The 16752-nt window shown below is 38.1% G+C and overlaps 1 protein-coding gene across 1 annotated transcript in view; it reads right to left on the bottom strand.

Annotated features, from left to right (window-relative positions):
• Ccdc148 (coiled-coil domain containing 148) overlaps positions 1–16752 on the bottom strand; it is a 217675-nt gene that overhangs the window by 191849 nt on the left and 9074 nt on the right. Inside the window, 2 exon segments of the mRNA XM_071619395.1 lie at positions 90–172; positions 7183–7286. Of these exon segments, the coding sequence (XP_071475496.1) occupies positions 90–172; positions 7183–7286 (187 nt within the window).

Below are 16752 nucleotides of genomic sequence, written 5' to 3'. Positions count from 1 at the left end.
TTAAAATATTAAAAAAGCATGAAGTGAGTGGCTCATTTTCATTCTTCAAAATAAAATGTGCCTTTAAATATAGGATTTAAAAAGCTTACCAGAATTCATAACATCACAAAGACATTCATTTCCAATGTTCTCTTCATTGAGAAAAGATTTTATATCAGATTCCAATTTAAATCTGAAATAGACATATCTCAATCAATATTTTTACAATTACTAACATACATATAAGTTTAAGAAATAAGTGGAAGCAATCTAATGTGCTTTTGTCCATCTATTAATTGATTCAGACCTTGTGCTAAATTCCTAACATGGACTGGGTACTTGCTAAGCTCAGGCAGAAGTAATAGCAAGAACAAAGGCAGCACACAGCAGTCCCGGCACTACTTCATGGAGAGAGAACCGGCACCCGGAAGTTACTAAAGGACACCAAGCTGACCTCACCTGCTCAGAGTGGTGTTTCAGAAAAATTCCCAAGGCAGCAAGATAGAGGAAGGACCTGGGGTGGGATGAGCAATAGAAATGGAAGATGAAAAGGAGATTAGGCAAAAACCAGACCAACAAGGAAGCTATTTTAAAAGTTCAGAAATGATAAGATTCTGAATAAAGGAAATGCGAGTGAAGCTTTATTTCATTTTTACATACTAATAAGAGTAATAAATATTTATGATCTTTTACTGTGTTTTAAAAATACAGTCATTTTTAGAGTAAAATAACTGGGCATCTAAAAATACTATATTCCTTGATTATGGCAGTCAATCAAACCTGTTTCAATCTATTATTATTATTAAAGAACAATACTAAAACATAAGAAAATAGCAACAATTGCAATACTTTCATACAATGATAATTTTCATTTTTTGCAAATGAGTTTCTAGTCCTTGATTACGTTATTTTATGTAGTTGTGATAATGGTATATTTAACATTTTATATTGTAGGATGTTTCTTTGCTTAACACTTTTTTAAAGATATATCTGAGTGGTTTTATTATTTTCATGGATGCATAGTATTTCATTTATATACACATGTGTACACACACATACACACCATCACCTTCTACAATTGACTTACATGAGACAGGGGTTTTGTTTTTGTTTACATGTATAAAGAAGTGGTGCTATTATTGTAAGTGGCACCTCAGTGTCTGTTTTCCCTGCAAGTAGTTTTTGTCAGAAATATTTTAAGATCACATTTGCAACCATACATGTAGGATGGGTATGTTATGAAGTCAAACCAGAATTTTAGTTTTTCAGAAAAGAACTCTTTAACCAGAAATGTAGCACTAAGAAACCCATCCAGCTTATCTTATATTTTCAGCACCCAGAAAGCAATAATGGAGCATACAAATTGCCAGAAGAGGAAAGCTATGGATAATTTTTGGTGTTCTTAGGATCTGATTCTCCACCTAAAATCATCCTGGAAGGGTGAGGACCTGTACTTAAGGCTCAGAAATACCCTTTACCAGGCTGTTCTGTCTGCAGGTGGTTGCACTGCATAGATTAATATATCATCTAGACAAATGATCACATAAAAATACAGGGTTCTTTGTGGTACCAGAATGAAACAAGGGAGTAAGTGCTCCTGGGAAAATTTATCAGAGTCCTTAAGGGATATAATTTGAGTAAGCCCATTACATTTTAAATAAAATTTTATAAATTTAAATATTAAACATAATTTTTACATTTGGAAATTTTTTTCTAGTGTCCTTAGTTCAGAATTTTTTTAAGAATCATAAGCTTTGCCTTTTCTTTTCTTTCTTTTTTTTTTTTTTTTTGGCTAGCAAGTTTGTATCAATTAGATTGCAGGTGTATCAATTAGATCGAAACCCTATGTGATAAAGAAAAAGTTGCGGGGGAAGGAAGATGGCGGCGAGGGGAGTGCATTGCCCCCGTGTGCTGCTTCACTGTGTGGGAGTATGACAAGTCAGGACGGCTAAAGGATATCTTGTTAGGAATTTCCAGCAATAGTGGGGTGCTCCGGAACCTGGAGGAAGGATTTCCATCGCACGAGGATCAGCTACGGGGACTCAAACGCGAGAGGTTTGTCGCACGGAGGGTAACACTGCTTATTCAGCAAATCGCCCCGCGGCTAGAATCTGCAGCGTGCGCTGGGATAGAGACGCAGGGTTACAGCGCTGCAGTTTCTGCCAGCCGCGCAAGCACCGTACTCAGGGCTGAATTCTGGGTTCGAGACGGGGGAAGGAAGCGGTCCATCTCGGTTCTCCACACCGGTCAGACCACAGAGGAGGCCAGCAGCCACCATGTTGGTAAACTGACGTCACCACCCCTGTTTTTGACTGACCGCAGCTCATTCAGCCATAGAACAGGTAATTTCAGGCTGCAATTCGCCTGCGGCTTGCAGACAGATTGCTAGGGCTCAGCGCCTGGGTGCTTCTTAGAACCTGATCTTATCAGAGTGAATACCGAGCGCGGGGCGGCCGAGTTCCGGCTCCCGGAACTGAGCCCGCGGGGACTGCTTCTTGGAGCTTACATTTATAGGAGCTTACACCGAGCACGGAGTGGCCGAGTTCCGGCTCCCGGAACTTCCCTGGCCCGGGGCTAGGAGCCCGCGGAAACTGATTCTCGGTCCGGGTCCTGCTGAGGGCCGGTCAGGACTCACCCGGTGCTTTGGTTGACCGGCAAGGGGAACGAAATGCTGCCATTCGCATAGGATACCAACATGGCAGAGATCTGACGTCTGCAGAAAGCGGCAGAGGAGGGAACTTCATCAATACCAGTGGTGACATAAGCAGTTGGTCTCCTGGTAGGGGGGGTGAGGCACAGTCACCCGAGTCTCCTCAATTTGTCGTCGAGCCAGAGGGAAGGAGCCGGGCCGCCGCCAGCGCCCGGAGCAGGCCCAGCGGCTCGCCAGCGTGGTGACCGCGTGACCCCAATTGGAGAGGGGGCGGAGCGGAGCCGCCACCCGCAACCGCAAGGTGGGCAGACCCGCGACCCAGTGGTACATGGGCGTGGTAGGAGGGGCAGGGCAGAGCCGCGGTTCGCGCTTGCAAGGTAAACAGACCTGTGTCAGCCTGGCGGGTCAGGCCCAGTGGCCTGCCAGTGTGGTACACACGTCACCCCAACTGGAGTAGGGGCAGAGCAGATCCTTCTCCCACGCCCGGATCAGGCCCTGCCGGTGTGGTGGTCACGTGACCCCAATTGGAGTGGGGGCGGAGCGGAACCGCCACCCGTGCCCGCAGGGTGAGCAGACCAGTGATCAACCTGCAGATCAGGCCAAGGGGTCCGCAGGCGTGGTAGGAGGGGCAGGGCAGATCCGCCGCCCGCGCCTCCAGGTAGGCAGACCTACAACAGACCGGCGGATCAGGCCCAGGAGCCTGCCGGCGTGGTACAAACACCACCCTAATTGGAGTAGTGGCAGAGCAGAGTCGCCGCCCGTGCCAGGAACAGGCCCAGCGTCCTGCTGGCGGGGTAGCCACGACACCCTAATTGGAGTAGGGGCAGAGCAGAGCCTCCACCCGTGCCCGAAAGGTGGGCAGATCTGCGACCGACCAGCGGGACAGGCCCAGTGGCCTGCCGGTACGACAGACACGTCACCCCATTTGCAGTAGGGGCAGAGTAGAGCCGCCGCCCGCGCCTGCAGGGTAGGCAAACCTGCAACCGACCGGCGGATCAGGCCCGGTGGCCTGCCGGCGTGGTACACTCGTCACCCCAATTAGAGTAGGGGCAGAACAGAGCCGCCGCCAGCTCCCAGAACAGGCCCAGTGACCTGCCGGCGTGGTAGCCACGACACCCCAATTGGACTAAGGAGAGAGCAGAGCCGCCGCCCGCACCTGCAGGAAAGATACGCAAGCAGTATGAAAAGACAAGGAAAGAAAGGACCACAAGCAATGCAGGTCAACGCAACTTTAGAAGAGGTAATAGCTGCAGCAGATGGAATGTCAGATAAAGAATTCAGGATATACATGCTTCAGATGATCTGGAGTATCAAGGAAGACATTAAACAGCAAAATCAGACAATGAAAGATCACTTCGACAACGAATTACGCAAACAAATCCAGGAAGCAAAGGATCAACTATACAGGGAGATAGAGGTTATAAAAAACAAACAAACAGAAATCCTAGAAATGCAGGAAGCAATAAACCAACTTAAAAACTCAATGGAGAATACTACCAGCAGAGTAGAACACTTAGAAGATAGAACATCAGACAATGAAGACAAAGTATTTCAACTGGAAAAGAACATAGACAGCTCAGCAAGACTGTTAAGAAACCATGAGCAGAACATCCAAGAAATATGGGATAACATTAAGAGACCAAACTTAAGAGTCATTGGGATACAGGAAGATACAGAGCTCCAAACCAAAGGAATGAGAAGTCTATTCAATGAAATAATACAAGAAAACTTCCCAGACTTGAAGAATGAGACAGAACCCCAAATCCTAGAAGCCTACAGGACGCCGAATGTGCAAAATCATAAGAGATCCACACCTAGACACATTATAATGAAGATGCCCAACATACAGAACAAGGAGAGAATTTTAAAAGCTACAAGAGAAAGGAAGCAGATCACATTTAGGGGTAAGCCAATCAGGATAACAGCTGATCTTTCAACACAGACTCTGAAAGCTAGAAGATCCTGGAATAACATATTTCAAACACTGAAAGAAAATGGGTTCCAACCAAGAATTGTGTTTCCAGCGAAATTAAGCTTCAGGATGGAAGATGAAATTAAAACCTTCCACGATAAACAAAAGTTAAAAGAATTTGCAGCTAGAAAACCATCTCTTCAAAACATCCTTGGCAAAACATTACAGGAAGAGGAAATGGAAAATAACAATGAAAACCAACAGTGGGAGGTAGGACACTAAAGGGGGGAAAATAATCAAAGTGGAAAACAAACCATGTTTAGTAACATAAATAAACAAATATGGCTGGAAGAACAACCCATATCTCAATAATATACAGTGGAGGAGGTAGAGAGAGAGGAGGGGAGGGGCGGGGAGAGGTGGGGAGGGGGGAGGGTGGAGGATGGGAAAGGTAGTGGAGCACAACAGACACTAGTATGGCAATTTGTAAATCAATGGATGTGTAACTGATGTGATTCTGCAATCTGTGTATGGGGTGAAGGTGGGAGTTCATAACCCACTTGAATCAAAGTGTGGAATATGATATGTCAAGAAATTTGTAATGTTTTGAACAACCCACAATAAAAAATTAAAAAAAAAAAGAAAAAGTTGCTTATTTCCAAGGTCATGGTGCACAGGAGACAGGTGCAAATCCTTGATCCACCCAAACTACCTTATTTATCTTCTGTAAGTAATTTTAATCTTCTGAGACTCAAGAATTTCATAAACTGATACAGCAGTGATACCTACATTGTAAGGATTAAATGAGATAAAGCATGTAAAGTACCTAACATATTTCCTAAAACATACTAAATTACCCAAGAAAAGTTGAATGTTATTATTGGTCCTTATTTTCTGTTGGTCTGAGTTTCTCAAAAAGAGTATTCTGCTAAGACATAATAATATTTAATGGGGTTTGGATTTTGAAAGGTTGGCAAACACTGATAAAGCTTAAACTATGGATTTGCTTGCAGTCCTTAAATTTTCCACAAATCTAGCCATTTCCCTTACATATCTCTTATTGATATTAGTTTTTAATTTACTGAATATGTAATGAAATTAGCCTACACTCTAGAATAACACTTAAAATCATATTGGGATTCTTTTTGTTCAATTTTCAGTCCTTATAATGTTTTAAGACGTTATTATCTTTATCACTAAAGTGTTCCTCACTTCCATTATCTTTGTGTCATTCCAAGTCAGCCAACAGAAACTTTCCATAATGATGTGTATATGTTTCTTCTATCTCAAGAATAGCTTAATACACACAAAGGGGAATGTGGAACAGCCATGATTAAAAAACAAACAAACACTTTTCCCAGTGTCTTCTTTTTAATTTGAACTTGCATCAGTGAACACCATAATTAAAGCTTCCTAATATTGGCTTTCCTTTTTATCCTATTTCAAGTTATACAAATTTTCAAAAACAATTTCTAATGGGCTCAAACATTTTCTCTCTACTAAAGGTGATTTTTTAAGGGTAAGTGGATCTGATATAGTTGTTTTTATAGGAGAAGTATGGTGATAAAATCTATGTAATTTTATTTTTGTGTTTTGAGTTATACTATAGTATGAGACCTTTGCCAGTCATGAACTTTTACCTCACATATAGGACTTGCTTGCTAGAATAAGAATCTCCTACCAACATGAAAAGCACCGAAGTCAAAAGTAAAGTTAGGGGTTGTGGCTCAGTGGTAGAGTGCTTGCCTAGCATGTGTGAGGTACTGAGCTCAAACCTCAACACCACATATAAATAAATAAATAAAATAAAGATCCATCAACAAATATATAAAAAATATATTTTAAAAAAAGTAAAGTTAATGATATTGGGAAACTTGACTCAGAATAAGATCACAGAAATTGTCTATTTTGATATAAAATAAATGCTTTATAATACACATTTAACAAACATACTTTATAAATATCACCATTGTTAAAGCAAGTACATATGCCTTAAGTGGAAGAGAAATACAGCTGTTTTCTCCTTGCTTTTACTTTTGAAATTTATTTTTAAGAGATTGCAATGAAGATCAAATATGACATTATTATTTTGTTTTAATTCTTCTTTAAATAACTGCTGGAAATAATAACAAAAGTCAAATACCATAACTGAATTAAGTCATGATGCAACTATATTAAGAAAACCACTAAACAAGTCCTTAGTTCATCTGTTTACCTAGGTACTGAAAGCATTTTACATATCTCCTGCTTATTCCACAACATACAGATGACTGTGATATGATATTTGCCCTCCAGTAGCTTATCACCTTAGTGGAGAAACAAATGTGTACCCACACATTATAATGCAACCTGCTAAGTATGATATACATAAATGCAAGCAAGACAGTAGGTGTGCAAAAGAGTAAACAATGGGCAGATGGAGACAATACTTCTAATTTTCTACAGAATACAAAAGCCATTCCCTGGATTCCAGATTAGGCTGAGGAAATGAGAAGATTTTAATTTGACCCAAATTCAAACTGTAAATCTAAATTTTCATTGTAATGGTTTAATTAACATGGAACATTATAGAACATCTGATTAGACAAGTGCAACTCCTAGTGAACCCTTCATGTTGTGCTGAAACTCCCCAAGTGCTTACCTGACTTTGTTTAGCCTTTGGTGTTCCTGCCACCACACTTGCTTGTGTTGTTTTACAAGCATTTGTTCTTTGGATGTCTTTGAAGTCTGCATTGCTTTTCTAATCTAGATTTAGAGGAAGAACAAAAGAGTAGATACTTCAAAGTTCCTTAAGATGTCTTTTCCACAACAGAAATGTTTAAATCTGAATGTTTTAAGTTAAATATTTCTTTTCAGTCCTTGTTAGTACATCTTCTAACACACAATCCGCCCCAAATAACTACTATATTAAAAAGTAAGGACAGGAAAAGAAAATGGTTTGGAACACTGCCCAATTTAAGAAGTGGTTTTAAAGTATGAAAAAGAAAGATAAAATCATTCTCTTTCCCATCCACACAATAAATAATACCTGAATTCATAAGCCTGAGAAAATTTTTAAAAAGTTTTCCATATATTTCTTCCATTTTTGGACACATCTTCCCTGCCAGGCATTGCCAGTATCATTATTCCCAATCTACATATGAGCACACTGGAGGTAAGAGAAGTTTTTAAAAAGACTATGTTTGGACTGGTTGTTGTTGATGTTTATTTTGTTTTTTGTTTTGGTACCAGGGAGTGAACCCAGGGATGCTTAACCACTGAGCCACATTCCCAGTCATTTTTATATTTTATTTTGAGATAGAGTCTGACTAAGTTGCTTAGGGCCTCCATAAATTGCTGAGGCTGGCTTTGAATTTGCCATCCTCCTGCCGAAGCCTCCTAAACCTCTAGGATTATGGGCAAGTGCCATTGTCCCAGGCCATTTATTTATTTATTTATTTGTTTGTTTACTTACTTACTTATTTAATTTGTAGAATGGGAAAGTCATCAGTAAATTGTAAAGAGGCTGGGCTCTAGTCCCAGCCTTAGCACTTTCTAGAAATATGACATTGAACATATTTCACCTCTATGGCTTTATAAAGTTTTTAAAATTAAGTATTTAGGCTAAATATTTATTTGAAGGTACTTATCAAAGAAAGTCAAAACTCATGTAGCATGGAAACCTAAATTTTCAACTAAATTCCCTCCCCAAGTTCTATTGCTTTAAAAAACATAATTAGTACATTTGGGTTTTAGCTGCCAAGTGTGTCAGGACTGGATCTGTTGCTTTATAGCCATTCCAACTAACTCCCTGTTCTACTCCACATCACAAAGCAGCCTGTATTTCTCAGGAACCCATATCTGCTGGTCCCAGCTGGGTTCAGCCAAAGGCAGATGCTGGCTATTGGGAGAGTAAAAAGAGGGAGGAAAGGAGAAACAAAAATATTACCTCCATCCCTGCCTTCACTACTCTCAGAGGGATCTCAGGAGCACTTACACCTTCTCTACTGCTTCAACTTTTCTCTGCACAGTTTCACCATGGTTCCAAATAGCTGTGATAATCTTAGCCCATGAAATATGATACAGCCTTCCTTCTTCTTTATGCCCCTCTGAACTAGGGATGGCAATGATTTCCACTGGTTTTTATCTCTCTGTTGCCTCATAGTCCTCTGCTTCTTGGCTCCATCACCTTATAGCTATCCTTCAACATTAAACTCCCCAGTACTCCAAATTCTTTCATAGTGTTTGTTTCCTGGTTAGACTCTTACTCATGTGTACTCTGAACTTGCATATTCCATATTAACATTTTTAAATCTGTACAAAAGGGCAAACCAGAAACTTGAAGAAATAAGCATATTTCATAAGTTCTGTGCTACTCAATACTAAGTACTCTGATAGTTTTAAAGTATCAATAACAAAGATACAAAAACTTCAGTAGACAAGTTCCAAAAAGAAATTTTCATAATGCATGCTATTTCTAGGTCTTATTCACTGATTACTTTAACCTTGAGTATATCTTTCTGCTGTTCTAGTTTCTGATTCAAAATTAAGGATATAAGAAAACAAATTAACCCAAAGACTACTTTAAAAATATAAAGTCAAAGTCAAATCTTTTCCACAGAAGGTCTTAAGAGTGCTACAAATATGACATTTTAGAAAAAATAAGTAGAGGACACTGCAGAAAAACATTCAACAGTCATTATTATATCTGGGCCTAAAGTTTATTGTAATAGACACACTTTTAAAATTAGATTTCTTTGACATATTTGGTCCATGTTGGACAAAAATAATTAAAACACACTGATGGAAGATGTGGACACATTTTTATAGCTTAAGAAAAAAATCAATGGTGCCGCCTTCAGGCCCAGGGAAAGACCAATTAAATAGACTATAAAAGTCAAAATAAAGCTGCTATTTTTTGCTAGACACTTCCAATATTTGTATAACATCCTGACTTTTTGTAAATCTACTCATTGATTCAACTTGTACCCTCAGGCCAAAAATGAAAAAAAATAGTCTTAACAAGAATAAAAAGATTTAAAGGTGTATCTTTATCAACAGATATTTCTAGATGATTGCAATTCATTTTACTAGACAATAAGCCAATGATGACTTATGCAAAAATGCTGATGATTAAAAAAGAAATCCTTGGGAAAGCAACAAATGTGAGTGAGAATATGGAGGAAAAGGAACTATTACACTGTTGGAAGGAATGTGAACTAGTACAGCCACTAAGGAAAACAGTATGGAAGCATCTCAAAAAAAAAAAAAAAAAAAACTAAACTAAAAATAGAACTACCACATGATCCAGCTATACAACTGGTAATATTTATACAAAGGAAATGAAGCCAGCATTTAAAAGAGATACCTGATGCTTTTCACAATAGCTAAGTTATGGAGTCAGCCTAGGTACCTGTCAACAAATGAATGAATTAAAAAAATGTGATATATGTATATAGGTATATACGTATGTATAAGTGAACTCCTTAGTATGTACACACACACATACACAATAGAGTAATTATTCAGTCATGGAGAAGAATGGAATAATTCCATTTACAGGAAAATAGATGGAATTGGAGGATACCACATTAAACAAAATAAGCCAGACTCAGAAAGACAAGTATCACGTGCTTTCTCTCATATGTGAAAACAAAATAAAAGAAGAAGGAGGAAAAATAGGAGGTAAGAAGAAAGAAAGAAGAGAAGAAGAGAAGTAGAAAAGAGACTATTGAAGAAGGGGAAAAGGTCAGGGAGGGTGGGAAGAAAGAGGAGGGCAAGAGGAGGTAGTAGGAAGGATAGATATAATTAAAACACAATATATGCAAGTATGAAAATATCACATTGAAATCCATTGGCTTTTACAGTTAATAATTAGTTAATGCATATAATGATACTAATAAGTAAAATAGCAATTATTTGAAAAAAAGTACAAAATAATGAATTCATGAAAAAAATCAGGAACCAGAAGTCTCCTGTGTGTGGTTTATTATAATGACCCAAGATAATAAAACCCAAAATAGGCATCTTGGAATACTGAAAAAACCCTTTGGACCAGAGACTAATCTTTATAAATAAACATCAGTAGCCAGTAATTTAAGTGTTAGTTAAACATATGCATGTATTTGCCAGATTCACTGGGATGTATATTCAAGATTTCTGCATTTTACTGTATGTGAATTATACCTCAATAAAGAACTACCAACATAAATATAAAGGAAAAACTATACTAAGATGCAACTTCTTATCTATCAGGCTGGAAAAATTCAATTTTTATTAGTACCTATTAGTTATATGTGACAGTGGGTTTCACTGTGTCATATTCATACATGCACAAAACATATTTTGACCACTTCCACTCCCTAGTACCTACCCTTATCCTTCTTTCCCTCTTCCCCTGCTGCCTTTCCTCGTCAATAATCATCTCCCTTCTACATTCATGTTATATTTTATATTTTCTAGATTGCACATATAAGATAAAATGTGCAATACTTGTCTTTCTGAGTCTGTATTATTTTTAACATAATCTCTAATCCATCTATTTTCCTAGAAATGACATGATTTTTGTTCTTTATGTCTGAATAATATTTCATTGTGTATATACATTTTCTTTATACATTCTTTTATTGACAAGCACTTAGGCTGATTTTATAATTCAGTTATTGAGAATTGTGCTATAAAAAATATGGGTAGGCAGGGATTTCTATAGTATGTTGACTTTAATTCTTTTTGAATACATACTGAGACTTGGTGTAGCTGGGTTATAGAGCAATTCTATTTTTAGTTAAAAATTCAAATATTTAACAAAACATTCTGTGGCTATTGGGAAGCAGGCTTTCTCATAATGCATTCCAAATAGTGGGAATATAAAATGACACAAGAACCACAGAAGGAAATTTGGATGTGTATCACAATATTTAACATGGATATACCTGGCTAACTAGCAATCTCACTTATAGAAAAATCTCTGAAACCCGTATTTGTAAAACATAAAAAGATATATTTACAAAACTATTCATTACAGCACCATTTAAAATTAAAAAATTGAAGAACAAAAATTCCATCAATAAGTATATTTGCCAAAGTAAATTAAACCTGAATCTGATCAATTCTGTAGCTATAACTACCAATTTTTTGAAAATACAAGAGAGAAAAACATGTTCAGTGACACCACCAGGATGAAATCAGCATAGCATAATTCAGACTGGGAGAAACTATAAAGAAAAACAATACAACATTTTCAAAAATTATAAATATACAATAGAATGGTGGGGGAAATCTCAAAAGTAAAAACTAATTTCAATAGATGAATTTTATTTAGATGTTCATTTGAATAAACTTTAAGAAAAAGTTGAAGGCAGGGGAAGATGGCAGAATGGAGCTGAGCAGTGAATCCAGATCTCCTCGCAATACAGAAAATAGGCAGCAAAGGAAAAGCAGAATTGAGAAGTGGGTAACAAAATAAATGCTCTAAGATTCACTATTACAGTCTGCAACCTGGAGAGACTGGAAGATAGGTTACCAGAGTAGAAAACAAACTAAAAGTCCCCTAACCTTGAACCAAACCTGTGGAGGAGAAGAGAGGAAGAGCAACAAAGAAGAAGGGAGTAGACATTCTCTTAAGGGCATCCACTTAAAAACTCTCGGAAAGACAAACAAAATTTAAAGTGTGATGGTAACAGCAGGGGCCTTAAAGTGCAAACAGCTTAAAACTAAATTGTGAAAAGAAAATTGAGTCGGGAGTCCACAGCTATCTCGTGGACCCTCTCGTCGCCCTGTTAAATCAACCTAGAGTCTTCCCACACTCAGACAGCTGCAAATGAAACCAGAGGTAAATCTCCTGCAGTGGAACCTCTTAAGAATCTAGCCAGAATTTCTAGAAGGACTGTTACTTGCTGAAACCCACTCTGCCTCTCTCTCACTATGAACAAGGGAAACAAATACACTGGTAAGGATCTGTGCCAGTAAGTGTGCCTAGCCCCACTAAGCTCTGTGCAGTGACCACTTGCTCAATTCAGACAGAGGCAACAACAAGGCAGCTTTGACCCTGAACAAAGATAAAGGGAGTCACCAGGCCCTAACCACTGACACTGAGGGAAGGAACCATGGGAAGTCTAGAGAGAGTGCCTGGGATAATAGGGTCATACCAGAGGGATGCTGCCTGAATATCCAGTGACATAGAGACCCAAGAGGAAACTACCAGAGTCTATGCAGCAGGAATGGGCAAATTCCAGCCTTAACAGGTGCAGAGCTTGAACTTTGATCACAACTGGAAAGTGACAGGGCATTGTTTGGGTACCTGGAGGACCTTCATCAGACTCAGTAAGCATAGGAAATCAACACCTGCCATTCACAACCCGGGGCAGTGGAAACTAGAGTCCAGGTGAACCACCAGAGGCCCTTCACTACAGCACTTCAGAAAGCACTGTCAGCCAGGGGAATACTTCTACACCACAGAATAGCCACAGAAAACCCACAACCAGAGTTCCTGCACTCACAGACGGCCACCTTAACTACCACAAAATGGATCCAGTGGAGGGAAGCAGGTGTGCAGAAACCCACAGCAAATACAGGGCACTTCAGAGCCTGCATCATGAACTACTGCACACAACAGAAATAGCCAACTCACAACTCTGCACTCTCCAAGCTTCTGTGCCCCTGAAACTTCAGAGAGATCTACAGCCATAGACTGATGGACATCTGCTAAATATCCAAACCCCAATGGAATCCAGACAAAAGATACAACAAGAATTTTTGTCACCATGACATAGTATTTAAACAATTCTAATATCTAATTTGATCATATAAATTACTCTTTGATATGAATAATTGTCAATCCAAGAACCAATATTGTACCTTCAACTCATTTGAATGTATTTCATCTAATAGTTTAAAGCATTAATTGGAATCAGTCTTCCTATCTTTGTTTTCTTAGCTCTAGTTTATATTTCTTTCTCTTATCCCCTTTCTCTTATCCTCTTGCATTATCCTCTACTGCTGCAAATACCACCCATTCATCTATTTCTACTTTCTGCCTTGGTATAAATTCTCCTTTTATAGCCTCCCCTTCCTTCTCTCCCCCCTTCCCTCCCTCTTTTTCCCTCTCCTATTTGTCCAATTTTTCTTCCTCCCCCTTTTAGCCCTCACTTAAGATTTTAGCAAGTTTACTAAATTTAACAACTAATGTTTTGACCTATTGCAGAACTTTATTATAGGTTTATACCTGAATTTGAAGAAATGCAGAGAACAATTGAAACAAGTTTTTGTGTCTTGTAAGGTTGAATAGATCAAGGATTGGCCCGGAAGTGATTATTGTAAATAGGGCTCAGTGCATCTCTTAAAATAGTGTTGATATTCAGATCAGAGATTGACTTAAAATATCATTTTCTGGATATTTACCAAACCAAGACTCTTAAGAAAAAGAAGTCAGAACTATACCAGTAGATGGGTAGACATAAAAACAATATGAAAAAAAAAAAACAAGAGAAAAACCATAACAAACAGCCCATAATGATTCAACAACAGACTTCATTGACTCCACAATGGAGGAAATGTCAGAGAAAGAATTTAGAATGTTCATAGTTAAACTGTTCTATGAGATAAAAGAAGATATAAAGACGGAAATCAGAGAAAATACAAGAAGAAAAAGATCACTTCAATAAAGTAATAGAGATTCTGAAAAAGAATCAAACAAAAATTCTCAAAATGAAGGAATCAATAAACTAAATTACAAATTCAGTGCATTATCAAGAGATATTCAAAATAGCAGATTAGAGAAGGTCACTTTCCTGTTGCTGTAAGGTGTGAAACCAAGAATTCAGACATGCAGCTTTTCAGCAAGATGAGAAAGGGGAAACTTTCTTGGAATTTACTTTGGACATTCAAAGCAGATCAGGGACTCAGGTGGTTGGATATTACAAATTAAAGAAGAAATCCCTAGCACTGCTGCCACTAGCAGTGTGCTGCTGGGTGTGATCTCCCCTGTGCAAAAATAGTGGAGCCATACATCAATTAAAGGAACCCCATTTTTAGGAGATCTGAGATGTGTCTAGATATGGAGAGATCAGAGATCAAAGACACTGACCAACTAATTTGAAAGGTTTTCTGCAGAACATTATTGCATGGAAAAAAGCTACCATCTCTCCTAGATACCAGCAAAATCAGAGGAAGGAACCATTTTGCAGCTCCAGCATGGGATAATGGCAGCTGGGGAATCCAAATCCTGACAACTGTGCTTAACTTGAAAAACAGGTTTGGCAAACCCACAGTGCACAGCACCATGTGTGTACAGGTGACCAGAAACAAATCAAACATGGATAGAGGTTTATACATGGGGAATACTGGTCAGGGAAATCTGCATAGCATCCTCCATCACCCTCCACTTGAAAGATTGGCTGCTGAAAGATCAGCTGGAAGAGATACACCTGGATGAGAATTTGGAAGGGCTGGGGAGGAATTGATTGCACTTGGAGTTTCAATCTGAGAGTCTAAAAAACATGAAATTCACAAGTTACTGAAGAGAACAAGAGTTGGCCTCTCTACCACACAAGTGAAACCCAGAGTTTTTTCATTCACATGGATTTCATAAACAAGTAGGGGTTTCCATCCTCATATCAGATGAAGTGGACTTCAAATCAAAATTAATCAGCAGGGACAAAAAAAGTTCATTTCATACTTCTTAAGGGAACTATACACCAACACAACATAACAATCATAAACATTTATGCCCCAAACAAAGGAGCATCTACATTCAAGAAAAATACCCTCTCAATTTCAAGAATTAAAGAGATCAAACACAATAATAGTGAGTGACTTTAACATGCCTTTCTCATCACTTGGTGGATCTTCCAAACAAAAACTAAATAAAGAAGCTATAGGAATAAGAAATAGAATTACTGATTCAGACTTAACAGATGTATAATAGAATACATCATCCATCAATGCCTAAATACACTTTCTTCTCACCAGCACAAGGATCTTTCTCTAAAATAAATCATATCTTAAGCCACAAAGCAACTTTTAGCAAATAAAAAAATTGAGATAATACCTTGCATTCTATCATATCATAATGTAATGAAATTATGAATCAATGATAAAATAAAAAGAGATGCTACTCTAACAAATGGAGGCTAAATATGCTATTGAATGACCAATGGATAGCAGACGAAATCGGGGATGAAATAAAAAAATACTTAGAGGTAAATGAGAATAGCAATACAACATATCAAAATCTCTGAACACAATGAAGGCAGTGCTAAGAGGAAAGTTCATTACATTAAGCTCATTTTCATTAAAAGAATTGAAAGCCAACAAATAAATAGCCTAATATTACATCTCAAAGCCCTAGAAAAAGAACAAATCAACATCAAAACAGCAGAAGAAAAGAAATAATTAAAATCAGAGCTGAAATCAAAGAAATTGAGACAAAAGAAACAATCTAAAAAAAATTGACAAAACAAAAAATTGGTTCTTTAAAAAAAAATCACAATACCAGACCTTAAATTATACTACAGAGATATAAACAAAAATGGCATGGTATTGGCACAAAAACAGACACGAAGACCAATGGAACAGAATAGAAGACACAGTTACAAACCCACAAAACTGCAATTATCTCATACTAGACAAAGGTGCCAAAAACATACACTGGAGAAAAGATAGCCTCTTCAACAAATGGTGCTGGGAAAACTGGGAATCCATATGCAGTAGAATGAAATTGAACCCCTCTCAACCTGCACAAAACTCAACACACAGTGGACCAAAGACCTACTAGGAATTACACCAGAAGTCTGCAATTGCTAGAAGAAAATGTAGGTCCAGCACTCCAACACATCAGCGAGGAACTGAATTCCTTAATAAAGCTTCTAAAGCACAAGAAGTAAAATTTTAAAAAATCAATAAATGGGATGACATCAAATTAAAATCTTCTTCACAGCAAAGGAACCCATCAAGAGTTCAAAGAGAGAGCCAATATAATGGGAGAAGATCTTTGTCACCTGCTCCTCAGATCAGGCATCGATATCCAGGTTACGCAAAGAACTCAAAACCTTAATACCAAAACAACAAATGACCCAACCAACAAATGGTCAAAGGAACTGGATAGATACTTCTCAAAATAAGAACTACAAATGGTCAACAAATATATGAAAAATGTTCAACGTCTCTAGCAATTAGAGAAATGCAAATTAAAACTACATTGATATTTCATCTCAATGCAGTCAGGATGGCAATT

The sequence above is a fragment of the Marmota flaviventris genome, chromosome 11 (assembly GCF_047511675.1).
Source record: "Marmota flaviventris isolate mMarFla1 chromosome 11, mMarFla1.hap1, whole genome shotgun sequence".
NCBI classification, from domain to species: domain Eukaryota; kingdom Metazoa; phylum Chordata; class Mammalia; order Rodentia; family Sciuridae; genus Marmota; species Marmota flaviventris.
Note: the sequence above shows the minus strand (reverse complement) of the source record. Positions and strands in the feature narration are given on the sequence as shown.